The 27,779-nt window shown below is 40.1% G+C and overlaps 1 protein-coding gene across 7 annotated transcripts in view; it reads left to right on the forward strand.

The window, feature by feature from the left end:
• Window positions 1-27,779, forward strand: part of NCOA7 (nuclear receptor coactivator 7) — an 84,796-nt gene that overhangs the window by 22,452 nt on the left and 34,565 nt on the right. For all 7 annotated transcript variants that reach the window (XM_048934965.1, XM_048934962.1, XM_048934963.1 and 4 more), the window contains one exon: window positions 15,270-15,523. In XM_048934965.1, coding sequence (XP_048790922.1) covers window positions 15,270-15,523 — 254 coding nt within the window. The remainder of the gene's footprint in view (window positions 1-15,269; window positions 15,524-27,779) is intronic.

Raw genomic sequence — 27,779 nt, forward strand, 5'->3', positions numbered from 1 at the left:
TAAGTTGAGTATAAGTTGATGAACTGGAAGACTGAATGTGCAGTTTGAGGCTAGAGTTGCTTTGCTCTTGTCTCTTGGTGCTACTGCATGTATTTGGATAAGAAGTTCTAGGAGTTGAGAAATCACAAGGAAAGCATTTGAGATGGTTTCTTAACATACGACAGAATAGGCTTTTTTAGTTCTAAGTTTTCTAAACTGCATAGTCTTTCTTGCTGTGATTTAGCATTTTCTGTACTTCGTATGATCTGTCATCATTATGTCAAGGAGCTCTCAACTATTTCCTTATCAGAGAACAACAAATGGCTTATTTGCAAAAAAAAAAAAAAAAGTTGTTGTTCAACAGGTAGACAAGTTGCTTATGTCAATCTTATTAATAGCTAACTCTACAGTTTATGATGACCTTATCTGGAATGCTGTCTAGAGAGGTACCTTAAAACTAATATTTACTTTGGATTATTTTATTTTTATGTCATTTCCAGTGTAATTAATAACTTCAGTTCCCAATTTCTTGGTGAACACTGAGAGCCAGTTTCCTGAAGTCAAAGATGAAGCACTTCTTTTAGGGAAAATATTCTTGCTGGAAATTGTGTGCTTTTGTGATTGAGTTTACATTTGTCTTGTTAGCATCATACTTCTGTAAAAACAATCAAAAGCCTAAACAAACAAAAAACCATCAACTGTGTAAATATACAAGACTTTCTCCAAAACCCATCTGAGTAGGAAGAGGCACCATTTATCTCCAGATTGCTAGTACTCAGAGCCTGAAAGTAGTCATACACTTGATATTCACCTCATGTTGCCTTATGATGTGCGCCTTATGATGTGTGCCTTCCCACAGTGTTCTCCTGCCCCACAGTATTCTGCAGAAGCTGGCAGCCCATGCTTGGACAGGTACGCTCTTGGCTGCATAAGGAACTGGCTGGAGGGCTGGGCCCAGAGAGTGGTAGTGAATGGAGCTAAATCCAGCTGGTGACCGGTCACAGGTGGCGTTCCCCAGGGATCGGTGCTGGGGCCTGTCCTCTTCAATATCTTTATTGATGACCTGGATGAGGGCACTGAGTGCACCCTCAGTATGTTTGCGAATGACACCAAGTGGGCTGGAAGTGTGGATCTGCCTGGGGGTAGCGAGGCCCTACAGAGGGATCTGGACAGGCTGGATGGCTGGGCTGAATGAGTTTCAACAAGGCCAAATGCCGGGTCCTGCATTTTGGCCACAACAACCCCAGGCAATGATACAGGCTTGGGGCGGAGTGGCTGGAAGGCTGCGTAGAGGAAATGGACCTGGGGGTATTGATTGATGCTCGGCTGAACATGAGCCGACAGTGTGCCCAGGTGGCCAAGAAGGCCAATGGCATCCTGGCTTGCATCAGAAACAGTGTTGCAAGCAGGAACAGGGCAGTGATTGTGCCCCTGTACTCAGCTCTGGTGAGGCCGCACCTCGAGTACTGTGTCCAGTTTTGGGCCCCTCACTGCAAGAGAGACATTGAGGCCCTGGAATGGATTCAAAGGAGGGCAACAAAGCTGGTGAGGGGTCTGGAGCACAAACCTTATAAGGAGTGGCTGAAGGAGCTGGGAATGTTCAGTCTGGAGAAGAGGAGGCTCAGGGGAGACCTTATTGCTCTCTGTAACTACCTGAAGGCAGGTTGTAGTGAGCTGGGGGTCGGCCTCTTCTCTTGTGTAACTGGTGACAGGACCAGAGGGATTCAAACTGTGCCAGGGGAGATTTAGGCTGGACGTTAGGAAATACTACTTTTCTGAAAGACAGGTCAGGCACTGGAATGGGCTGCCCAGGGAGGTGGTGGAGTCACCGACCCTGGAGGTGTTCAAGAAATGGTTGGATTTTGTGTTCAGGGACATGATTTAGTGAGAGCTATTGGTGATAGGTGGATGGTTGGACTGGATGATCTTGAAGGTCTTTTCCAACCTTGGTGTTTCTGTGATTCTGTGAGTATTTGAGGAAAATAACATAATTCACAACACCTTAATTTCATTTAGATTCTCAGTTTAGATACCTAAATGTGAATCTTGCAAGTTAAGATTTATACATTAAAACCAAGGTTTACAAAGATTATAAATGTCATGTTTACAACCTAACCTGAACTTAACTTACAAACATTCATAGTGCATTACAGTAGGAATCATTAATACATAGCTGCTGAGCTTTGAACACCTTGAGTCTGGAAGGATGGCCTGGAGAAGAAATTGCGTATGTATATGCTTTTCTTCTTTGGTCAGACTAATTATGCCCACACGGCATTCTTCAAATGCTGTGTGCTCCTCAGGTTACTATTTTGTCTGCAATTGTCTTCTTGCAATTCTTGCTCTCTTGAGCCAAAGTGTTGCTGTTTATTCAGGTTTCCCGTAGCACCCATAATTTATTTTTTGCTTTTAGAAGGAAAAGCTTCCACACATTGTTCTTAAAACAAAACATCATGGAGGTTTATCTTGGGTGTGAAGAATATTCAAGCCAAGATTCTGTAGATACATAATTTTTTTTTTTAATTACTTGAGGAAACAATGCTTCATTTCAGCTCATCTGTCTAGTGGAAATTTCTTAGCTCAGCTTCCAGATATACAAATGTTTCTTCATAGTCCTTTTACTGAAATTAAAAAAGATATTGCATTTTACATCCATTGTTTTGTCCAATAGTATACTTGCCTGAAGCACGTATATTTGAACAAGAGTGTTTCTGAAGAAAAGCTGAAAGTGTCCCTCCTTCAGGTTTGTAGGTGCAAGCATATTATTTGCTCTGTTATTTAGAGGTGTGTGTGTGGGATAGTTGAATTGCTGTGTTGGCTGCTGAGAGAAGCCATAAAAATATTTTTCTGAAACATACAGTATTGCATTGTCTTTCCTTACTTAGAATGGAGGGGTTTCAATGTTTTTAGCAAACTTCCTGCCCGCTGCTGTCTAGGTTAGCATTTCAGCAGTCTTTTGCAACCACTGTAGTTTTTAGATGTTAAAGAATGTCTAGAATTCCACAGACAGCAGCATGAAAAGACTTTGAATGCAGGTTTTCTGGGAAGTTGGTGAGATCTTTTTGATGCTTGAGGGACGTTTGCTGCTTGTATACTTGTTGCATATCTAAAAATACATGGAAGTATTTTATCATAGGTACAAACCTGATAAAAAAGGAGAACTGGGAGAAAATTGTACCTTTTCTGAAGAATGTTGTGGAATATGATTGTTTGCAGGGGAAGAATGTGTTGAATTGCTGTTTAGCTTGGGAAATATTTCCTCACTTCACGTTGTTGTTTTCTGAACTTTGAGGTTTTTGTATCAGTAATCTTGTAATTCTGTGATGCAGGATGAGAGTCCCTGGAAAAACAGCCTTAATTATTGCCCTCTACTTACCCTGTGAATCACAGAACTATTCTCTATTTGAGTTCCTCCTCTGGGAATTTTAAACAACATGGTTGTTTGTGCAGTCTTGGTTCCTTTCAATGCTTTTGTCCTCAAGAGTAGTGGAGTCGTCTATGATCAAACAAGGGTTTTGTTTTTTGCTAGCAGAGGTTAGGGAAAGTATCTAGTGTGACTCTGAAATGTTTCTTCAGGGTTTTTCAAAACTTTCCAACGCCAGAAATGTTATTTATAGAGATGCAAAGCTTGCTTAAGACTTGTGTAGTTTATCTCTTATTCATTTATTTCCCTCTGCATAGGATTTGAAACTGGGAATTAGTGAGTGTTCTGTATAAAGGTTTCATGTTTTCTTTTTCTGTTTCCTGTTTATTTTTTTCTTTTAGGAAAGAGAAGAAAGGGAGGCATTCGTGATGTTCTTACTTCCTTGAAGCCTATGTTGCAGGATAAAAGAGATTGTGCTTATTTAATGTTAAGACATGCTTTCTTACAGTGAAAATTGTAAAATTGTTGCTGTAAGATCTGTACAAAGTTTGTTAGGTAGCAAGTATACAGTGTCCTCATACTTGCTTTTCCTAAGGGGACCTTTGGGTGTCTCTTACCAGCCTTTAAAAACAAACTGTTAAAAACAACAACAACAAAAACTATTTTAAAAAAGAAACTGACTTAGCCTCCTTTTTTTAAACATAAGTAGTTATGTGGTAGACCTTTTGATGTAGGAGTCTGTGCAGTTTTGATAAGAGTTGCTATTCATACAGTCAGTGTATTTTGTCTTTCTCTCCTCCCCTTCCCTTACTGTCTGCAGTGCATGGAGGGTATGCGGGAGGCCTCGAGCAACTTCCTTCTTTGCAGCTGGAGAAATTTAGGGAGGTAGCATTCTAAAGGCTGTAAAAACACGGGACCTTCAAAAGGTAGCCTTAGATCTGGGTAGCTGAAATCTAGGCTTTTTACTGGTGTCCGTAAGAAACTGATATAATTACCTGTCTGCACTGTGCTGCATTTCTAGTGTTTGCATACACAATCTCGTCCTGTCAGTCTCCAAGAAAAGGATATTCTCTTCTGCTCTTAGGACCTACTGTGTACAATTCTTCATAATCTCAGTGACTAAGCCTACCTAAAAGCTGGTGGAAATATAACAGTATTATCTAGCAGATCTGTAGTTCCACAGTCACCATAAACCAGTGCTGAGCTCAAGCTGCCACCAGAAGAAGTGATCCTGTACAACCTTCTGGTTTTGTCAGGTCTCCGTGCACCGGCTGGGAGCTGCTGGGCAGTGAGGGCCCCTTCCTGGAGCTTCTGGTGCTTCCAGGAGCAGCCACAATGTTCCTGGCAGAGAGACACTTCTGTGGCACAGAGGCACACTCCTAAGGAAGTGCCTGGTGGTACAGATTTTTCTTGGTGGTGCTCTTAATCATCTCTTGCTTGTGCTGAAGGAAATCCCAGCTGTCCTACCACCTTATGAAACAGCCCAGATGAGCCCTCATGCTTGGTACTAGGTCGCAGGTGGAATGTAAAATGTTTTGAAAAGAATTAGTCAGCATCTTGAGATATGTCATAATTTTCTTGGATTATGTGTTTTTAGTGAACAATGCCTCCAGGGGTCTGCATTTCGACAGAGGCAGGTTCCTGATGGCACTCAGTTCTCAGTGGTTCCAGGCTGTTGTGTTCCCATGCCCTCAGCATTAAGTCAGCTTGCAGACTGAATTCAGAAGGGGGATTATGAGAGGTAGGTTGTCACTGTAGGTTTGTGGGTTTTTTTTCTGTCTTACATTCTTGTCTAGGCAGGGACTGTTTCCATCTTCCAAATTTAAGCATATGGAGTTAACAGTGCTCTAAGTCTCGATGATGTCTACGGGACTTCTTTTTTGTTCATTTGTGTGGGAGAAAATCTCATGAAGAGCAGCAGAATTGGTTAGGAATTTGATGGGAGGGAAAGAATTGCCCTAATGCCAGAAAACTTTTGTAATGCAAATGAGCCATAAATCAGCTAGCAACTCCCTGGGTGTCTTCATGTGCTGAGCTTTTTCCTGTCAGGAAGCAGTCTCTTTGGAGTGGAGAATGTGTCTTGCATAGCACTTCATCTACTGATAATAACTCTGAGTTTTTACCACTGTTTTTTTCTTCAGTAAAATTTAAAAGCTTAAATTTAGCATGTGGCCAATTGTAAGTAAACACAACTTAAATTAAATGTGATGTTTTTCACAGAATGTTGTGCATCTGTCCACTAATGGGTCTTTTTCTCTTAATGCTTTTATAAATACATAGTCTCAAGGCATTCATTACACATTTCAATCATCTGATCTTCAAAAATTAGTTCTCTTGAAACAAGATTTCTATGTGCTCAGGATCTGTGTTGGAAAGATACAGACTCCTCCTGGAGCATGGTGGTTCCTGTAAAAACTCTTTTCCCCCAGGCTGAGAAAAGGGCTTTGGTATTATGAAAGCATTCCTGCCGCCAAACCCCCTTGGGTTTTTTGTTTCTTTGGGTTGTTTTTTTTTGTTCTGTTTTGTTGGGTTTTTTTGTTTGTTTGTTTGTTTTTTGTTTTGTTTTGTTTTTTTTTCAATCTTGAGTGTCCTTAAACTGTAGAAGGTGAATCTGGTCACATGAAGTGTTGCATTTGGGCCATTTTATGCATATGAAGAGTCATACTGTTCGGTTTACAGGACAGTGGAAGTCACTTGTAGGAATAGAGCTGAAAGCAGGGAGGTGGAAGTCTGTCCTTCCAGGAAGCTCCTACTCCCAGCTGAGAAGTGATGGGGCAAAGTAGGGATGGAAGTGGAATATTACAAAGCACTCACCGTACCTGGTTCCTGCCAGCCCTTTTTTCTATGAGGCCATTGTCCTTGAAGGCAGTGGGGTGAAGATAGCTGGCCTGCTTGCTCTCTGGGGAGGTGGTGGCACTTGACACTGTGCCTTACCCACCCAATGACCTCATTATAGCCTGGGTGTGTGTGGTTATCATTTTCACTTATGAAAAATCCATTGTAAGAAACAATACTATTAAAGCTGTAGATCCCTCTTTTTCCCCACTTGCTGTCAGCATTACTGAGCATTTTTCTGAACTTGAATCCATGTGCCAGGACCTACCATATACTCGTGTATTTCCTCTCCTGTGCTGAGTGTTGATTGGAACTCTTTTCAGGAAGCCAATTAAACTGTTTAACTTGTTAAAAAGGTTGCAGGTTGTTTGGGAGCAATGATTGCAAACAGGACTGAGACACAGAGTGGGTTAGTTGAGATATGTTTTTTTAATAACTAATCTGAAATACTTTAAATAGAACCTTTCTCCATTTGTGTGAAAGTGCTTCTTGCTGTATTCATGGACAGGTTGAAGTTTGCAACCTGTTTGTAAGCAAGTTTGCACAGCATTTTTTATGAGCTCCAGATGTGTTTAACAGAATCCCTAAGGAATATATGGTGGCACTTATATAATTCCAGTCATGGCAGTTGTGCCATACAGCCTTGACATTTAAAAGTTGATTTTCAAAGTAACATATGAAATAAAAGCAAAAGCTAATGCAAAGTCAGATGCTTTAAATCTTAGTTTACTCCTTCTTTGGAGTATCCCTCATAGGGTGATTTAAATGAAGAAATAATTAAGACTTTTGCCTGTACTACATTGGTCACTGGCTTTTTGGCCATGGTTACTTTCTGATCTTGCTTACCTTGCTGGCAGTGTCAACCAAGTGGCTTCATTTAGAAGCTGAAACAAACACTTGTGTGTGAGAATTAAGACAGCTTTTGGGGACAGGAATAATGATGGACAGGGAGAGAGGCTCCTTCCTTGGCTGGGAGAAGTAGCTTGAAATCTTTCTGGAGCTGAATCTCCTTTTCCTTGAATTGTATTGTGCCCATCCTGAAGCCCAGGGGTTTGCTGTGCTTTTTACTGTGCTTCAGTGCACTTGCTGTGCATTACTGCTGACTTCAAAAAGAACACTTAGAGGGCAAAAAAATCTCAGTGCTGTGTGCATGCAGGGATTCTTCACAAATGTGTTGACAGGTATACAGGCTTTTAACAGTTTTCAGTAATAGGTGCGTGCTGAGGAAAAGGCTGTATCCCTGTTACTGTGTTCTTATCCCCTCACAGACCCTGCCATGATGAATTTTCACAATTGCTTTTTGTACCTGTTTATGTCTCAAGCAAACTCAGCACGTCTAAACTTTTCATCTGCTTTTCACTTTTCATGGCAGTATTGCTTGAAACAATTTAACTTGATGCTCTCAATGCTTGTTGTATAAAGTGCTAAAATAACATTCTCTAAGTTTTTCTTCCTGAGTTGGGTTCTAGTTATGTTATTGTGACATTGTATGTGTTGCATTAGAATTCTTTCCCATGGATTTCACTTTTATTGATCATTGATTTTCATTTGCTGTTTTATTGCTTCACTGTAAATGTCTTTTGCTATTGTAGTCACTAGGCTTTAAATTTTCTTCTGACCTTTCAGTCCGTTTAACCAAAAACTAAAAGTAGCTTTGTATGTTCAGGAAAGTTTAACACTTGATCTAATAAAATGGATGAGTAGTGATGATTATATTGAGCAGTGCACATCCCAATAAGTCCTCCTGTCCTGTCTTCCTCTTGTTTTGTGACATTCTCAGTTCTTGTACTTTATTCCCTATTTTAGTTAGTTATTACTTTCAAAGGGACTTTCTTTTTGTCTCATGGAAGTTGAGTTTATTCAAGTGTTTAACTGAAGTGGAGAGGGAGGAGTTTATCAAAGTTTTGAGGATGTATTTAAGCCAGCCTTATTGCCACGTGCTTGTTGTACTCATTAAATAATCCTGTAATATCATAGAATCCTTCGAGTTGGAAGGGATCTTTGAAGGCCATGTAATCCAACTCTCCTGCAATGAACAGGGACACCACAGCTAGATCAGGGTTCTCAGAGCCTTATCTAGCCTCACCTTGAAAGTCTCCAGGGATGGAGGCATCAACCACATCTCTGTTCCAGTGCCTCGCCGCCTTCACTGCAAAAGACTTTTCCTTATATACAACCTAAATCCTTCCTCTCTAAGCTTGTAACTGTTTCCCCTTGTTCTGTCACCACAGTCCCTGTGAAAGTCTGTCCCCTTCTTTCATTGAATCACAGAATGGCCTGGGTTGAAAAGGGCCACAATGATCATCTAGTTTCAACCCCCCTGCCATGGGCAGGATCACTGACCACTAGACCAGGTTGCCCAGAGCCTGTAGCTCCCCTTTAGATGTTGAAAGAGCATACTACTTTAGCCATGTAACTACACCTGTGGGGTTTCCTGTTTGTACTACTTGTTTTTCTTTTGCAGTTCCAACAGGTGTGTCAGTGGTAGCGGTAGCTCAGCAAGCTGGCAGTGAAAGTAAGGAGGGGCTGGAGCTGAGCACCAGCTGGAGGGCACAAGTTGAAGCCCTTCCTTCCTGGCAAGGAGTTTGAATGGAGAGAGATTGTCTTGCTGAGTCAGTCTGGGAGGAATCTGGCGCACATAGGAGTGGTTGGGGATGAGCACCATGGTAAGAGAAGTATCTAGCACTGTTAGAAAGGGAGAAGAGTAGGAACAGGATGGGGTTGTGGTAAGAGTCAGGTCGTCGGTATTTGTGACAGGGGAGATTTGTGGTGTGGGTTTAATTGAACAAGCCAGTTTAATGTGTTTAATGCAAACTTAGAAGAGTAACTCTCAAGGGAGAGACTTCTTGATTTTTACCTTCTGCCTAAAGCGGTTCTACCAGAGCCTGCATTAACTGAGGTTATAAAAGAAGGATTTAAATAAATGTTTAAATCAAACTAAAACAGCTTTCAAAAATCCTTTCCCTATGGAAATTGTTGTCATGGTAATGGAGTGCTAAATACATGGTAACCTTTTTTGCTAAGTAAACTTTAGAAAGATGGGGATACTTTATGCCTTTGAAAGTAGAGTTTATTAAAGCTGTGTGGGAACATTTTATTCCTGAATTTAAAGAAAAAAAAAAAAAAAGAAACTTTCTGAAAGCTCGAGAGTCTCACAAGTTTTATACTGGGAAACTGTGATATCCCTCCCCAAAAAATTAACATAAGAGAGCTTAAATAGGTTATTTAAAATCCTTTCGTATGCAGAATTGGGAAGAAGTAGTTCTTTCATTTAATCCAACAGCTGTTCTGTATTAGAAGGTGCAGCCTTTTAAAATTCCAGAACAGCATTGCTATGTATCTGCATTACAGATAATGAAGGAAAGGTTGAGATACTTTATTACTATTATATGTTAATGGCAGTGTCAGGAAGGAGATGGACGTACCCCCATTGTTAATGCAGCACTTTACTCTTTGAAGCATAGTGCCTATCTTGATCACTGCTGCTGACTGACCATGTGTGAAACATAGAGCTGGTGTTTGTTGTAAATTAGTAACTGCAATTTCAAAAGCTGGAAATTTCCAGCTTTGACTTGTGCTACTAATATCAAAGGTTCCTGTGGTTGCAGTATATGTTGTTGTTCTGGAAAACTGGCAGAGTATAACCAGCTTCTTGATGTATTGTACCCATACCTGTTGTCCTTGATAGCTTTTTTTTCTAGAAGAGTTAATTTTATCTTTTTTTTTCCTCCCTTTAGTTAATTGTTGAAATCTAATATAAAAATGTATGCTGTTGCTTACTTTTGCCTTAAAATCTGTTTTAATAGTAAACGTACAGAATTGTGGCTTGCTTGTTTCCAGAACAGGGTGCATAGTGGCCTGAAACAGCACGCATTTGATAGCGTTGCTCTTTTGCACTGTGGCCACTACTTACTGAGATTGCTCGCTGAGGGTGAACTGTCTTCACTGTAGTTGTGAAGTAAAAGAAGCTGCATTGAAGAAGTCAGGTGAAGGCATTATGGTTTGGCACGTTGGCTTTTCTTTGGCTCTGAAAGAAGTCATTACTTGCTTTGCCTGAGATTATTTATTCATCATGTTACATCAAGTTGGATGAAGCCACAGCCATGCTGTAAGGTTTCTGAATTTCAGCAATGAATTTGATTTATGTGGCTGCTTCTATTCTGCAGGATGTTGTGCTGATTGTATAGCAGATACCAAGGCATATTTCAGAGGATGCATATTGTAGAAAGTTTCCCAAAGGGAAAACTGTCAGCTTTAAAAAGTCATGAAGGTTTCTTCTACATTTCCCTTCTCCCTGCCACCCCCACCTCCCTTTTTAAAAAATATATATTTGTTTGAGGGCCACTTTTATAAAAGTTTTCATTTCACAATGGAGTTACTTCTGCTGTATGATGTTTAGCACTCTAATACATCTTATAAAATCAAGCTTGGTCTTGTTATCCTGGGACGTTTTTAGAATGTGATACAACCCTAGTGCTCTTTGTGATTACTTACCAAGTATACACAAAATGAGTTCCAATCCAATTATTTGTTAGGCCCTTCAGTTGAATAAGTGTTAATTGAAGCCAAATGCATTTACTAGGAAAAAAGATTGTTACTGTCAGATCTGTTTCTTTGTTTTCTTGATATCAGGGATGTATTGCTTTCTTGATGGTCATATTTTTCTAATGAAAGTTTTACAAGTAGCATTACCTTTCCTTTGTCTGGACTGTTTTCTTTGTACTCTAACCGTCTTTGTTGTTAGTGTTACAGGAAAATCTAGATGCTTTATTCTAAAAATGCACGTCTATTTTCTTTTTGTAGGTAGTCAAATATACTTGAATCTGGAAGATTATTTCTTAAAATATTTCTTGAAATATTTCCTGGTTCTTTTCCTGTAAGTCAGTGTCCAGATTCTCCCCACCCTCATTGCCAATTAATTTAAGGAAGCACTGCTGACATTTTAACTTGCATACTCTGAAATTACACTCCTTTCACATCACTAGTCCCTATTAAATGCTGCCAGAAACTGAGAGCAGCCTGCTCTCAGTGTCTTCAGAACTTTCATGGGATTTCATAGTGAAGCTCCCATGCCATTGCATGCTCACATTAACAGACTTAAAACTTCTCCTGGAAAACTTAGTGTTTGGATAAACTCGGAAGCCATGACTTTGAGGAGAAGTAAAAGGATGCCTCTGTAAATCCAGAAGACATGTTTTGCCTGTCAGAACCAGTTAGCTTGAGAAATTTTATCTGGTGTCTAAATTACATTACAAATGTGTAAGGCTTTCTGAAGAAGCAGGCGTGTTTTTGCAGATAAGTTGTTTGTGTCTCCAAGACTCCCTTTTTCTCTGTCCCTTTTCCTTCCCTTTATAACTTTCCTGGTGAAACTCATTGTATCCTTTGACAGGGACATTACAAAATGGACATCTTGCGCAGTAGTATCTATCTGCTTACTGAAAAACAGGCATATTGTTTTGTTTGTAAAGCTGTTCTAACTGCAAAACCTGACATTGCGATCAAACTGAGTAATTTTAATTATTTGGCCTTCAGCTTGATTTTTTGTTTTCATTATGTAGAATAAAATAATTATTTTTATTTTTTATATTACTATTATATATTAATAATATATATATATTATTATATATATATATAATAATAATGCTGGAAGGGAGCTTCAGAGATCAAGTCTAACTCTTTAAAGCTAACCAAAATTTCATTGCATTATTGAGAGCGTTGTCTAAATGCTTCTTGAGCACTGGCAGGCGTGGGGCATCAACCAAATCTCTAGGAAGCCTGTTCCAGTGTTAGACTACCCTCACGGTAATGAAATATCTCCAATGCCCATTCAACCCTCTTCTGCTGCACTCTGTGTTGTTTCTGCCCTGCCACAGGTGACCCAGATCAAAGCTCAGCACCTCCCTCTGCTTCCCCTCCTCAGGGAGCTGCAGGGAACAGTGAGGCTGCCTCTCAGCCTGCTCTTTTCCATACTGGGCAGCCTAATTGTTCTCAGCCTCTCCTCACAGGACACAGAATTTTAGTTGGCTTCAGAGAACTGTCTTTCAGAATGGAACAAGACCACTAGAAAACTTCCAAGGTGGTTGAAAAAGGAAATAGCCTGATAAATGATGTTCTTAAATTGATTATTTTTTTTTTTTTCCACCTTGCCAGAAACAGTGGGAGATAACAAAGCTGGAAGGAGCAGATAAGATCTTCAGTCTCTAGCTTGTTCAGGAGATGATGAGTTTGAAACCTTAGCATCAACAGAAGCAGGGATGAGCAGCTTGCTTGCCTTTCTGTGTCGTGGCCCTTGTGCTCTTTATGGTTGGTTATTCACTGATATCAAATGAGTTCCCTTTCAGATGTTTGTTGGGCACTTCAGTCAAGTGTTCAGCAGCCTTGCTGGGTGGTGCAGCTCAGAGTGACGAATGCAGGGGATGCAGTTTGGCTAAATGTGCAGCAGGCCCTCCAGCTATGCTGTTTACTGCCTTGTCTCTGCAGTGTTCTACCAGTGCATGATAATAATGAATTGCCTTGTGTATATGCAGGGCTTTGTATTTGCTACTCTGAGAAAGTGTACTTAGTAAAGTTAAAAAGCATAGTGAGTTTGAGGATGTTCTTATAGTGTTAAATGACATTGCAAGCTTATTGGTTCATTGGGATATTTTAGTCAAGATCTTTCAAGAATGAGTTAAGTGTGTGTGGAAGTAATTTTGGCCCAACTTTAGAGACCCTTAAAAGCAGTATCTTTTAACTATGGAGCATTTCCTCAAGTAGAGTTACTGCAACTCCAGCTCCTGAGATGGGCATTGTGGGTGCTTAGTCCTCATATGGTGGTTATTCTAGTGCCAAGGTTACCACTTTGAAAGCTCAGTGGTTACCTCGAAACAGAGAATTGGGCAGGAGTAGTCTAGGCATTATTGGAAAATGTGATGCATGTCTTGAGGACAGAGTAGGAATTAGGAAGCACCCAGATAATTAACTGAGGAGTGTGCAGGTGGCTTTGCCTATTCACTGCTACTGCAGGTTTTGGGATAAGCTTTTGGTGAGGTACACAGCCTGGCAGTTAGGCAAGGTTAAATGTTGCGGTGAAGAGCATTAGTCGATGATACTACCACTGGTCAGTCCTGTATTTTTTCTGCCTTCCTCCTTCTTGTTACTAATGGACCAGGTCTTTCATAGCTCCCTTTTCTTCAAGTTGCTTAGGGCAACTTTGAAAACTCTAGTTAAAGTGTGCTTTAAGAGAAGTACTGATGAAGCTGTTGGAGTCATTGTGAGGACTGTTGACCTCTAGAGAGGGTTGTGGGTGTTTTCCTTTCAAAAAAGGGTTACCTTTCCATTATAGCTGCTTTTCTGCTGGTTGGTTGGTTGTTTTGAGATAACGCATCCATACTACGTGAGACTTACTTAATGAGATTGGTGATCAAAATGCATTAGAAATGTGGAACGGAAGGCTCTGGTGCAGTGTGGATGGAAATGGAACTGCTGGTGGCTTACCAGTTCCAGCCTGTTAAAGCAGATGATTTGGATAGCCTGTGACAGGCACATGCAGGAAGGTCATTGTGTCACTAGAGTAAAAAGTCAGGGGTGTCTCATTTACAAGTCTGGAACCAAGTTCAACCACAAAGTAAGGATATGCCATGTTAGTGGAGCAGGCTGCTTTATGAAGATACGCACCAGGGCTAAATAGAGACATAGTGTATGCAATGTGACTGTAGTGTTCTGCAGTTGTTACAGCAGCCTTTGATCAGGTTTGTGGCTTATTAGTCAAAAATAAGTTACCTTTGCATACTGAAATTTTCTGAAATCTAAACAAAACATTTAATTCATTACATAGATGTATTCACTTTTATCTTTTTAGAAATGTGTAGGTTGTTCTTATATGTAGTCAAGACCTAGTCTATAAAGCTTTACGCATATAAAATTATTTTGCTGTGCAGAGCATGAACTACAATTGCTTTGTGAATCAGCGGGTGTGAGTGAATGGGGGACCACTGCAGGGGCAGAACTCATCCTCACTGAGTTGGCTGCAGAGTGGACATCTCCTGCTATGACACTGGGGAAGCATTTAAGAAGTGTGTATACAGAGGAGTACAACAGGCGCGAGGCTTTTGCAAGTCTGTCTGTTCGTATATTTCACTGTAAAATGTTGGTTGCATGGTCTGAAAAACTGACCTCTGTAACCAAAGGTCAGTGTGGGAGAGAAGTATCATAAGATGAATGTTTTGTTCTGTGCGATATTTAAATGATTCTTAAGGTTGTGGCATTTGGGGGCAATTCTCGTGGCTCTGACCCTTGGGCCATGAAGTGAGCTTTGAAAGGTAAAGATGGTGACTTAGCAGAAAGTGGTGTTAGGATTCTTGAAGCATCTTTTTTACTTCGGTTGCTTTAAGGATTCTAAAAAGAAAATGCTCTTGTTGTTATAGTGATAAGCTGACAGATTTATGGGCAGGCCATTAACATTTTTTTCTCAGAAGAGCATAAAAATCTGGGAAGTGTTCCTGCACAAACAGTCTGCAGCCACATCAATCTTTGCTGAACAAGCAGTGGGTGATGCTTGGGGCACAAGGTGACACAGGCTGTGCAAAAGCAAATGTAGGTTAGCATGGGTAGATAATGTTGGACAAAGTGGAAATAAATAACAAGTTTATGTCAAAACAAGTAGCTTTCTATTATGCAGGAGCAGTTGACTGTGAAATTGTTGTGTTGTTGTATGATAGTACATTAGGATCTGAGCTTTTATTTTATCCTAAGTTTCATCTTGAAAACATGTTTCTGTTTTCGAAATTCGTTATATAGTGATTTAGAAACAAAACATTTAGATGTTTCTGTTTCTTTAATGGGGAAGAGGAACAAGAAAAACAATAGTAAAAACATTCTTTTTTTATTATTATTGCTCTTGAGAAGATAATCTCAAAGTGATGGGTGATACGATGATTGAAGAATATGCCTTAGGATAATGTTAGGTACTGATGAGAAATGTGTTTTGTACAGGGTTTTAAGGAATTTTGTTGTTGAATTAACTTTAAAAATCAAGAGAGAAAGTGAAGAACTAACTGGTATCATCTTCATGGTGTTTTTTTGTTTGTTTTTTTTTCCCCTTTGTATATAGTTTGAAAAAGAAAAGGCAAGCCAAACAAAACACTGAGACCATCTCTGCCAATTCTCCTGGATCTCCTGTTTCCAAAATTCCAGCTGAGAAAGATGATGAAAGTAAAGTTATTTTGGAGCAAATCAGTTCCTCTGAAGACAAGTGTAAATTTGCTGGGGAAAAGGAAGCTGTTCCAGACAAAGAAAAGAGAAAAAAAAAATACAATCAACTGAAAGACATCAGGCGCACAGAACTTAAAAGATACTACAGTACTGGTGAGTTATGTTGATGTTAGAGTGTTTTTTTTAATGTTTGTTTTGATACCTAGTTAATGTGCTTTTCTTATATCTTATAGAGTTTCCTTTAAGAGGTGATTGACTTTGCATATCCTTTCTGTAAAAAGAAATAAGATTATGTAGCTCTGTATATCCTCTAACTTTATCCTTCAGTTTCTTTAAAACAATGTTGTTTGTTTGTTTGTTTTTTAATCAAAACACATTTCGTGTTTCTCTGTTCTAAAATACAGGTTATAGGCAACTGTTAGCTTCTTTGCAATTCTTTTTTTGAGTTTTTTCTCCTTTATGAAATTGAAGTTTATTTTTGGTAGGGTTATTTGTTTCATAAATGATGCACACTATTTGAGACTTCAGTCTTAATTCATACAATTTTATCTGCTGAAATGTAAACAAGTAAGGAAACTAATGACATAATTTTAAACAAAATTTTAAACAAAACCTATGTGGTTGAAAATTTATCATGTTCACGCCCTTCTCTCCCTCTGTGTAATCAGTGCCTCAGTTAATCATTCATACCTTTTTTTGAAAAAAAAAAAAACACATCTTTTCTTGCAAGTAACTTAGTCAAAACTAAGCATAAATATATGTGAGAAGAGTCATACACAGATGTTTGTGTTTCTAGATTATAATTTGTTAAATATTCTAAGTAGTTCTATATTTAATTTATGAAATACTCCTTTCAAATTCTCTCTTGGTATTTTGAAGGAACTCTTAGGTTAAGAGAAGGAGGTGTTTTTTGTGTTTGTGTGTCTTAGAGGAAGAAGACAACAGGAAATTGTGAATATCCTAGAAGTGGACTTCTGTCCTGCTCATGCAGTGTGAGTGAGCAGTTGACTTCTGAGGATTTCTCTCTAGGAGAAGGAAATGAATCAGCAGTAACAATACTGTTATGCATTGACTGGCACGTGCAATCTAGTCTGTGCTTGTCTTTTATGAGGCAGTTGGGCCTTCCCAAAAGGATGGTAAGTCTTGAGTAACGTTTCCTAGCAAGCACAAGAGTTTACAGAGATATATCAGTCAGTCCATAAATTTTGGCAGGCTTGAATTTAACAAGATGAATAATTTGGAAACTAAGAGAACACTTCTTTTGCTTTTTGTCTTACATTCTAGCCACACTGTTTTTGAGACCAAATTAGGAGGAATTTTTCAGGAATGAATCTGAATTATTTCTGTTTTGTTGGTGCATTTGTTTTAAAAACAAAACGAAGCTTATAACTCTGGCACAACAATGTATAAACTCCTGCTGTATTGCTAACAAAATGCTTCAGCTAAAAGCTGCAATTCCTTGTTGGTTTGTCCAGGTCTGTGTAAGGTGGCTGGATTTAATTTTTCTGATGTTTCAGGATTTCTGTGAAAACCTTTTGCTCCAGTTGGTGCTTGCTGTGGAGCAGTGGGGGATGGCATGCTTCTAGCAAGGGTCCTTCTGAACTGGTGAGGGAGAACAGGAAGCTCTGCAGATCTTGGCTGGTGATCCAGCAGTCAGTAGAAGCTCAGGTTTTACTCATTTGTTTTGTAAGCATTCTGATGTTCTGCATGGACTGACATCGTGACTCAGTACACCAGTAGCTGTTGTGTGGATGTGCAAAGTTCTGCAGTGCTTTGAGAAATGCAAGAATTTAATTCTGCTGTTGAGCTGAGCACGGACCAGACTGACAAAAACCCACAGAGAGCCTGCTTTGTTATTTCAGTGCCTGCTTTGTCATTGCTAAATAAAGACTTTTCCCCAGCTGGAGCATCAAAATTGTAGAAGTGAAACCTTAGAGAGAGGTGGAATATTGTTGATTGTGAAATGAGTGTAATAGCTCTGTGTTCAAGTCTCAAAATGCAGTAGTTTCACTTGAAAACCTTGGTTGCCATAGAATTAGTCTGCATGTAGTACACCTACCTTCTTCTGCAGCAGCTGTACCTGTTAACGAGTTTGCAGTCCTCAGGCACTTGTCACCGCAGCTCTCCTAACAGTTGCTGCCTTTGCTGTCCTGCTGTGCTGACTGAGCAGTTCCTGAGAGTTCTCCTGAAACCTGCAGCATCTTCTATGGGAGTGGGATTATTTAAGTAGTTAGCCTTTGCCTGCATGTGGAAGATGACAAAAAAAATGTCTATCTGGCCGGGCTGAGCTCTGTAGGAAGTATGAATTCAGCAGGTCCCTGGTGAAAGATGTTTGCTGTAGTGGTCAGAATCATAGAATCACAAAGGTTGGAAAAGACCTCCGGGGTTACCCATGCCAAATATCCGCCTATTGCCAATATTTCCCACTAAACCATGTCCCTTAGTACAACATCTAAATGTCTCTTGAACACTTCCAGGGGCAGTGACTCCCACCACCTTCCTGGGCAGCTCGTTCAGTGCCTGAGCATTCTTTCAGAAAAGTGTTTCCTAACATGAATCTCCCCTGTTGCAACTTGAGGCTATTCCCTCTAGTCCTATCAATAGTTATGTGGGAAAGAGGCCAACAACCAGCTCACTACAACCTCCTTTCAGGTAGTTGTACAGACAGCAATAAGGTCTTTCCTGAGCCTCTTCTTCTCCAGACTAAACAATCCTGGTTCTTTCAGCCACTCCTCACAAGACTTGCACTCCAGACCTCTCACCAGCTTTGTTGTCTTTCTCTGAAAATGTTCCAGAGCCTCAGTGTCTTTTAGTGCCAATCTGTAAAGACTAGTTTAGAAATGTTGATACACTTTTGTATGAAACTGGCTAAGAGAGAACATCATGTCATAGACACATGCTTTTGTTATTTAATGCTAGGGTACAGATACCTCATTTTTTTGTTCTTTCACGTGATTACTTCTGAGCTGTCACTTCCATGGTGTTTCAGACTGAAGGGATGTCTCTCTCATACCTACAGTTAACTGTTTTTCTGGATTTGCTTTTTTTGTTATTGCTTTTGTTTAGTAGTTATTTTCCAATTATCTAGCTTTGACTTAATGTCTAGAGTTTTTTTGTTTTTGTTTTTGTTTTTAAATCTGTTAAGAAAATCTGACTTGTTGCTTTTTTTTTTTTTTTAAATCCTTTCTGTACTTTACCAAAATGATTATGTGTAGCAACGTTCTTATAGATTCTCATCTGCAGGTTGATATGATGAGGCATATGTAAGTTATTTTGTGGCTTAATGGAGGTCCTTCCTAAACTGAAGTTTCCTTGAGCCCAGCAGGGTTGTGTTTCTTAGTGTAAGTGACTGAAGACCTCTGTCCTCTAAATAAATCTCCCTTCCATATTTTTTGCATGACTACAGGTGCTTCTTCATTTTTGATTGTGAAACAGGAAACAGATGTTATATCTCACAGTAATTTGTTTCTCATATGCCATGCTGCTTCCTTAGAAGCTTGTGAGTATGTTTGCCTTCATGAATTTGCAAACGTTAATGATGGCAACCTGACTCAAATGTGATTCTACTGATTAGATAAATCCCTTTTCCCCAGAAGAAACTGCACTACAGCTATTCTTTGAAGGCTGCAGAGAACAGGAGGTGGTGGCACACTCTGCCACACTTTGTAGAAAGAGAGTGTTTAAAGCAAAGATATGTGCTGCTGGTGAAGTGTTGTGGTGTGGTTGTGTCTGTGGCCAGTGGGTGGCATCGCAGAGCCAAGGAGGAAGAGGATCATCCCGCAGCAGTGAGTTCTCCAGCATCTCTCCCCATCTCCTGGCATTGTGGTGGCATCACTATAGACAGCCTAATGGTATGCAGTATTGATCATTTCTCTTGAGACACTGCTAAATGGCTGAGCAGTTGCCAGTAAGAGATGATTTCTCCTGTGTAAGCTTATACTTTGCTTCTTTATTTGTACTTGCGTTGTTCTTCAATGGGTGTGTAATTTTACAACATATTTGTACCATTCAGTCTCCAAATGTCACACTATAAGATGTTGTTTTGTAGATATAGCCCTTGTTGTCATGCCTTAAAACAACAGAGACACCAATGCTGTTCCTCTTTCTGAGGACCAATGGAAGTATCGCTTTCTCCTTATTTCTACTTCACCTCTTGACAATCAGCTTCCTAACACTGTTTTACTCTTTTGCTACTAATGCTGCAGTAATCTTCTAAGGAATGTATTTGTCTGGCACAGTGCAGTGTTTGCTTAGGCACACTGGCTGATCCTTCTTCCCAGAATGCTCTATGCTTCCTGAGATAGCATAGGTGATGTGCTTCTGCAACTGCTTAGTTGTACATATTTTTGGGGGGAAGCCAGTTCTTTTGAAAGATATTGACTTCCTGAGCTTCAAGATATAAACTATTGGTTTTTATTTGCTTTGCTTTTTGTTTCATTTTCCCTAAGTGTCAGAGGTTCTAAACACTTTCAAAGCATGAGGGTGAATTTCAGGAACTCAGTGATGCAGCAGTAACAGCTTGGAAGCACTGATTCCTCATCTCTAGAGCAGAACCTACATCCCAGGAACAGAGAGCACTCAGGTGGACTACTGTGAGACTAGAAAACCAGGGTTTGCGTTGGGAATTGTAAAAGCCGGTGAAGATGAGTGTTTGTGCTTTGCCACTGAAGGCTGTTGGGGGGGGGGGTGCGGTGTGGAAAAGAGGGACGTGACCTTGTGAAAAAGACAACATGACAATGATGTAAATTAGGACTGAATTCACCCTTCTGAATTTTGTTCATATATTCACTCCATAAGAGTATAACTTGCCTTTCTAGCAGTTGTGCTGTTTATTCCCAGGTTCCACTGTTTTTTGCTTGAAATTGTAAGCAGTTGGCATATCTGAGGAGTCGGTCACCATTCAAGAAAGCATCATAAAGAAAAACTTGGTTTAGACTGCTTGCCCCACATCACACATTTTTATCAGCAAAATAAAATCTAGTTCCCTAGCTTATCATTGTGCCCTCTAATCATAAATCCATCTTTTTATTTTCATGTGCTATGCTGTCTCATTCAGTGCATACCTCTCAGTATCTGCAGTATGTGGGAGATCACTCTAACAGAGCTTGATCCTATTGCATCTCTGATTTCTGTCCAAAGCAAGTAGGAGTCCAAAATGCTGTGGCAAGAGTCCCAAGAGGGAAAAATGGTACATGTCCATGTAATGAGACAGCACAGTATATGTTGAGCAGGAGGTGTGAAAGTATGTCCCCCTAGTCCAGAGGCATACAATAGATTCTTTTATGATCTGTCTTCCCTGGCATAACTCAGGCAGGGGTGATATGGGAGCAGCATGGCACACGTGCAGTTACAAAACTTCCAAACCTTCTGGGTAGCTGGCCAAGACCAGATGTTAGTCAATAAAACAGAGAGGATTTAGCAATTTTCATCACTTATAAATGTGGTGAGATTTACTTTGACTGGCACCGGATCAACAGAAGCAGCTCCTCTGGTATTAGCTGTACTTAATGTCACTTTCAGAGTTGAAAGCTGTATGCAATGCAGTGAGAATCATTTTACAGTTTAAATTATTAAAAAGATGGGAAACTTACTGAACCCACTTTGCACAGAGGTTTGTAATCATTAGGCTATTTGTTAAATGGCCTTAATCTGAAGTAGAATTTTCAATATATTTTGAGTTTGAGCTTGATACTTTGTGTTTTGGGAGAATGAATGAACAGAGTTGTCATGTTTCTGGCAGAGATAATGAAGGGGGATGCTTCTGCATGGTAGTGAGGCCTTTACCTCTAGGACACACTGGATAGCAGGTGTTGGCTGCCCAAACTTGCTGGGCCTGCCCCAGCTGCCTGAAGCTCTGTTGCTTGTGAAGACATATGCCATAGGAGGTGCTCTGAATGTGCCTGCAGGGACATGTGGCAGGTCAGGCTGTGTGGGCAGTATGTCTTGTCCTGGGGGAAAAGCTGGGCTCCCAGGTCCTTTCTTCAGTTCTTCCTGGAACAGCAGAAACTCTAGGAGGTGTCCAAAGCCAGTATTTATATTTCTGACTGATGGAGGGTGTTGGTATACAGAGTCTGGTGCATGAGCTCCTTCAGGCCACGTGGTGTCAGCAGGGCTGCTCACCCGTCTCTACATGGCCAGTTTGGGAGTGTGTTTGAATGCACTTGTAATCGTGGTGCTCATCTTGAAGTCTTTGGACAGGTGTGAGGGGCTCATTCTTGGCGACTGCCCAGCTTAAGCCTGGTGTCTTCAAGATAGATGTTTAGTTTCTCCTCTTAAGCAACTTAATCTTCTCCATCATCTGCCCTTGTGAGGCCCCATCTAGAGTACTGTGTCTAGGTCTGCAGCCCCAGTACAAGAAACACAGAGAGCTGTTGGAGAGGGTCCAGAGGAGAGCCACAAAAAGGGCTGGAGCATCTCCCTATGAAGACAGGCTAAGGGAGCTTGGCTTGTTCAGCCTGGAGAAAAGAAGGCTGCAGCATGACCTCATTGCAGCCTTCCAGTACCTAAAGGAGCCTACAAACAGGAGCCTACAAACTCTTTGAAAGATAACAGCAGGACAAGGGGAAACGGTTTTAAGTTGAGGGAGAGAAGATTTAGGTTGGATGTCAGGGGGAAGTTCTTTACAGAGAGAGTGGTGAGGTGCTGGAACAGGCTGCCCAGTGAGGTTGTGGATGCCCCATCCCTGGAGATGTTCAAGGCCAGATTGGAGGGGCCCTGGGCAGCCTGGTCTGGTATTAAGTGGGGAGGTTGGTGGCCCTGCATGTGGCAGGGGGGTTGGAGATTCATGATCCTTGAGGTCCCTTCCAACCCTGGCCATCCTGTGATTCTGTAATCATACTTTGCTTGAAACACACTGTAGGAAGTTTACCTAAATACTCTGAGAAGTAGAACTCCTTTGACCTGCATTTAATAACAAAATGGAGTTTGGTCAGATCTTCTTTATTTTGTAATTCCTTTGCTACCAGCTTTCCATGCTGATGTTTCCTCTTGTCAGGGTCTGCAATATGACTTATCAGGTTGAGATCAGTATGGTACAAAATAATGCAACTTGGTTCATATAGATCCTGTAGCTGTGCATAATGAGTGGTGGTGGTCAGCATCAGACACTGAGCCTTCTTTTTATGCATTCCCCAATTTCTTTAAATAATTGCTGACCATTTGTACACCCCCCATTATATTAGAAAACAGGAATTAGCTCTGATTATTGCTATACCACTCCCAGAGCCCATCTAAGGCTGTGTGAGGTTGTGCTGCCCTTCCTGCTCCTGAGCCCAGCTGAGTGGTCCCAGTCCCTGCACCCTGCTGACACAAGTCACCAGTCAGTGAGCTGCAAGCAGAGGTGCTTTTGCTGGGGCTGGCATCCAGTGGGTTCTACAAGCTGAGGGCTAGTGTCAGAAATGTGAGAGAGGGCTGGGCAATCACCTTTTTGACAGCTTCATCTTAGACCAGTTCAACCTGCCTGTGTAGCTGTGCCCAACTCCGTTACTGTTCCAGAGTGACTAATCTTGGGTTTCTTCATGGAGGAGCTGTGCATTGAGGTTTTTATCATTGCCAGGGTAAATACAGCAAAGAAAGTAAAGTCTCTTTGTATGAAAGGATTTATTTTTAAGCAGTTTTGTCTGATAACTGTATTGGAAATAATAATTTTTAAAAAAAAGTAGTGACTTGCGATTTAAATTGTACGTAGGTTTTTGGTTTTAGGTTTTGGTGGGCTTTTTGTTTGTTTGTTTGGAGGGAGATATGTTTGCTGAGTGATTCCTATTGAAATTTTTTGCCTTTTTTCATTCACAATGTTTTGTTTCTTAACTGAATCTGACGAGTTCATCCAGCAGAGGCCTGACATGGTAGTAGGAAATTTGTTCTTCCCATACTTGGATTTTCCTCAGTAAATGAAAACAGAGTTTAGAAAGTACATAAAAATTGGTGTCTGACCTCTCTATGTACCAAGTAACAGAAAATCAGATGCACCTTATTTATTTGATCTAAGGATATGAGTGGCTTTCTTCTTGCAGTTCTCAGTAATACTGTATGTTTCTGTAGTGTGCTCAGAGATCAACATAATTCATCCATACTGTGCAATTTGGTCTAGTTTGTGTTGAAGTCACAGAGATCTGCATGGAGTGTACATCCTCAAGTGACCGATTTAGCCAGAAAAGCTCTTTCACATCCCATGAAAAATGGAGAATAAAAAGTATCCAAAGGTGCGTGCTATCCATGGAATCACTTATCTGAATCTTTGTTACTGTCATTATTACACTGAAAATGTAGAGTGTTTTTTTTTTCCTTCAAAATCAGGAAAAAAGTTAGAATATGCATGCACGGGATGCATGTTTTTCAGAGGAAAAGTAGCTTTATTTATTTATTTATTCTCTCTCATTTGATTCATCTTGCTTGTTTTCAACATGCAGACTTCTCTTTTAAGTCTGTGGTCACTGTTGCAGTGCTGTAAGATGGCTAATACCCTGCTGTCTGGTAAATGGGGAAAAACACAAAGTTCAATTTTCTCTGCAGCTTTACCCAGCTTTATCAATGCCTCCAAGAGGAGCTTTTTTCAGCATCACTTCAAGAGGAGAGCAGGATGTTTTAGAGGCAGTGTCATTTTTGCAAGAGATTCATGTCCTTCCTATTCTCATCCCTTTGCTCTCCCCCACTGTTACACATTCTTTCCTCTCACATCCTCAGTGGTGACTCCAGGCTTGTTTAAATGCCATCTTGCCCTTTAAGGATTAGACAGGTTGGGGTGGAGTAAGAGTTAATAGGATGTAGTGTAGGATGAGCAGAAACTAACACTAGGAAACTAATTACTTTTAAAATCATAATCCAAAAAGTTAAGCTCCCCCTAAAGTGAAGAACTTAAAAGTTTTCGTAAATAGTCAGGGTGTCTCCAACTTGTACAGTGTTGCATTTTGATACAACATTGCTCAGGTTAAAGCTTTGCAAATGAATGGGCTTGTGTTTTAGAGCACTCGATACAATATAAGAAAGTAAGGGCAAGATTAGACAAGTTATGCCTTTAGGACATGCAATTCCCTTATGCTTACATTAGCATGGTATTAGTGAGGCTCCTCGTTCTTTGCTATAATAACTATCATATAGTTCTTTGAGACAGTAATTTTTATTTAATTCCTTACAGAGACTAAATTGGTCAAGCTCTATTTTAAAAGTAATGAGGGCTGCTTTCCTTCATAGCATAGTTACTCCTTACTGCTCTCTTGCCAACCATCCTATTTGCTGCTGAAACTGATTTTATGCCATCTGATTCTTTCTTTCCTCACTGTTTAGGAGTAATAAACTAGCTTTCTATGTCTAAAATGGTTTTCTTTTTAAAGTCTTCTTCCTTAAAGTGTCCCAGGATAGAGTTAGATAACCTCAACATGCCTGGTTACTATAGTTTTCTTAGACAATGGTTTTGTGAGTACAACTGAGTGCTGTGAACGACTTGATGTCTTGAAGTGTGAATTAATGCCTCACTGCCACTGAAAAGGGAGGTCTTCTGCTTCCCAACCATGCTCTGAATTACATTTTCTTCTCTCTGAACCATCACTGTGATTTATCTGATTGCAAGGTAAAGAAGTCAGTTCACTTGTCCACCAGCAATAATAAAAGCTTTGCTTGTTTGTTTTAAGTAGCTGAACTGTCATTTCTCTGACAGCCAGAGTCCAAGGTTTAAAAAAAAAAAAAAAAAAGCAAGGAGAGAACTGCTTGTCTCCCTGAGTAGCCATTCATTTGGCTTATGAAACCATGCCCCTGTGTTTGTCGTGTAGAAGAGCTGAGTGTCACTGCTAAATAATGTGAGATTGATGAAGTCCAGAGCAGAAGTCACACGCGTCTCTATGGTAGAACTTTTTTCTGTTTCACGTTAGGTAAGGTATTGAACTGATCATCTGGGCCACTGTATCATTGCTAAGATCAGTTGAGTAGCTGTGTGGTTTTTCGTAGAATCATAGAATGGTTTGGGTTGGAAGGGACCTTTAAGATCATCTAGTTCCAAGCCTCTACTACAGGCAGGGACACCTCTCACAAGACCAGATTGTTCAAAGTCCCATCCAGTCTGGTCTTGAATGCTCTCAGGAAGGAGCATTCACAACCTCACTGGGCAACCTGTTTTAGTGTCTCACCACTCTCACAGTAAAGAGTTTCTTCCTAATATCTAGCCTAAATTGAACCTCATCCAGTTTAGAACCAGCTCCGTGTCCTTGTGTTGGGGAACACAGAACTGGGCATAGTACTCCAGGTGGGGTCTTACAGGAGCAGAGTAGAGGGACAGAATCAACTCTCCTGACCCGCTTGTTTCTCTTTCACCCCCAAGACCCAATCTAAATGGTTCTTGATGTCTGATTCTTTCCTCTTCTTTCAGGTATTTGCTTATGGGGGAGTTTAATGTTAAAGAAGTTCTTTGCTTCTCTATGTAAACAGTATTGACTTTGCTTTTGAGTTCATGTTTTTGTATAGTAATTTTTACAGTTTACATGCTCTAAATACCATATAATTTAAGAGCTGTTTGTATTTTTCCCCCTTTTGTCTCAAGTATTCTCTTGTTGCATTGGGAAAATCACCCAGTTTTGGTTATTAATTCCTGCACTATTTTAATTCTGCACTTCATATGTATAGTTGCAGCATATCCTTCCCATATTTGTATTTGTTCAGCTCCTAAAATATTTAAAAATATTAACCTGATTTACATTATGAAGTAGGACCATCTCTGCAGAGAATTTTTGTCCCTCTACCAGCCTTCAGTCTTGCACAAGTCACGAAGAATCACAGGTGTACAGTTTGTGTTGAATTTTAGACAACTGAACAGTCCTTGTTTGTTTGTTTGTTTTCTTCTTATGGAAATCTTACACAAAATGAAGCAGTGATTTGTATTTCAGCATCAGTTACATCTCCAATAGTAAAACTGAAAATGGTTTAATAATACACCTCGTATTTCTTACGTTTTTACTCAGCCTTGATTTGTGTAAGCCTTGTGTAAGGAGGTACTCTGCTGTCTATGAGAACTTTGTTAATGGAAGCTTTTTGCTTGTGGCATGGGAATTTGATTTAGAAATGGTATAAATGGTAAACTGTAGTTGGCAGAAGTGATTTTTTTTTTTTCCTCTTACCTGTCTTATTGTCAGAGATGCTCAGGATAATTGTTTCTTTACATTGCCTACGGTCATACAAAATTATTGTGCTAAAACTAAGCAGTTGTTTAAAAGCAGCCATGGCTGTCTCAGACCTGAGAAGGGATGCAATCTTTGTTTTGAACCACAGATAAATGAAGTTTGCTAGTGTACCCAGTTTATCTCAGACACTTAGGACACAGAAGATTTGCATCATTTAAGGCAGTGTTTCTGCTTGCACAAAGAAAAGCCTGCGTATCAGCTTACTTATGGACAAAGATAGACAGATAGGATCATTGCAGCTGGGAAGCTGGGAAAACATTTTTCTCCTATCCAGCTGATATCATAACTTATTCTTAACTTGTACTTAGCAAAGAAACCTGCTGAAGACTTCTCTTTTTTTTTTTTTTTCTGAATATATTAATTGTTCTGTCAGAAACCTCTTCTTCTTTTAAACTTCTTTACAGAAAGGGTTGTTAAGCACTGGAATAAGCTCCCCAGAGAGGTGGTTGAGTCACCGTTCCTGGATGTGTTTCAAATGCATTTGGATGTGGTGCCCAGGGACATGATTTAATGGAGGGTTGTTAGGGTAGTATGGTTAGGTCATGGCTGGACTCAAGGATCTTTAAGGTCTTTTCCAACCTGAGCAATTCTGTGATTCTATGACTATATTAATTCTTACAACAGCCTTGTATTGCTCATTTTTGACCTGTTAGCCAGGGAGTGCTTGCACCATCTCCATCAACAAGACATAAGCTTGCTTTCTCTGTGGGCTTTCTGCACTTTGGTAAACATCTCTATGACCTATTTATTAAGTAGTGATCTCTGCCCACAGAAGTTGGTTTTGTTTTCTGTCTGATATGAAGTTATCTGACCAGAATCCTTCCTATATCTTCAGACAACACTTACAGTGCCAGGAGCTTTCCACCATCCCTGAATTTGCTGGACACCCTCCGCACTTGCTGTTCATAACAGCTGCATCACCTTAACTTTGTTTCCTTTCTTATGATATAGTATAATGCAATAAGAAGACTCATCTAGTCTTTACTCTTCAGCATTTCTTTTCAGCTTCAACGCATTTCAGCTATTGCCCTGTTGTTTTTCAGATGAGATTTAGAGCTGAAGCACTGGACTGCTGGCTGCATCTCACTGTTCCTTTACAATAATGTGCTAAATAATCTTCTTGGCTGTTGCAGCATATAAACCAACTCTCTGAAATAGTCCTTTTTTTTTTTTTTTCTTTTTTTTTTCCCCTAAACTTTGGTGACCTTTTCCACTAGATCTTTCTTCCTCCTCTTGCTTTTCTA

Source organism: Lagopus muta, chromosome 2 (assembly GCF_023343835.1).
Source record: "Lagopus muta isolate bLagMut1 chromosome 2, bLagMut1 primary, whole genome shotgun sequence".
Lineage (NCBI taxonomy): Eukaryota > Metazoa > Chordata > Aves > Galliformes > Phasianidae > Lagopus > Lagopus muta.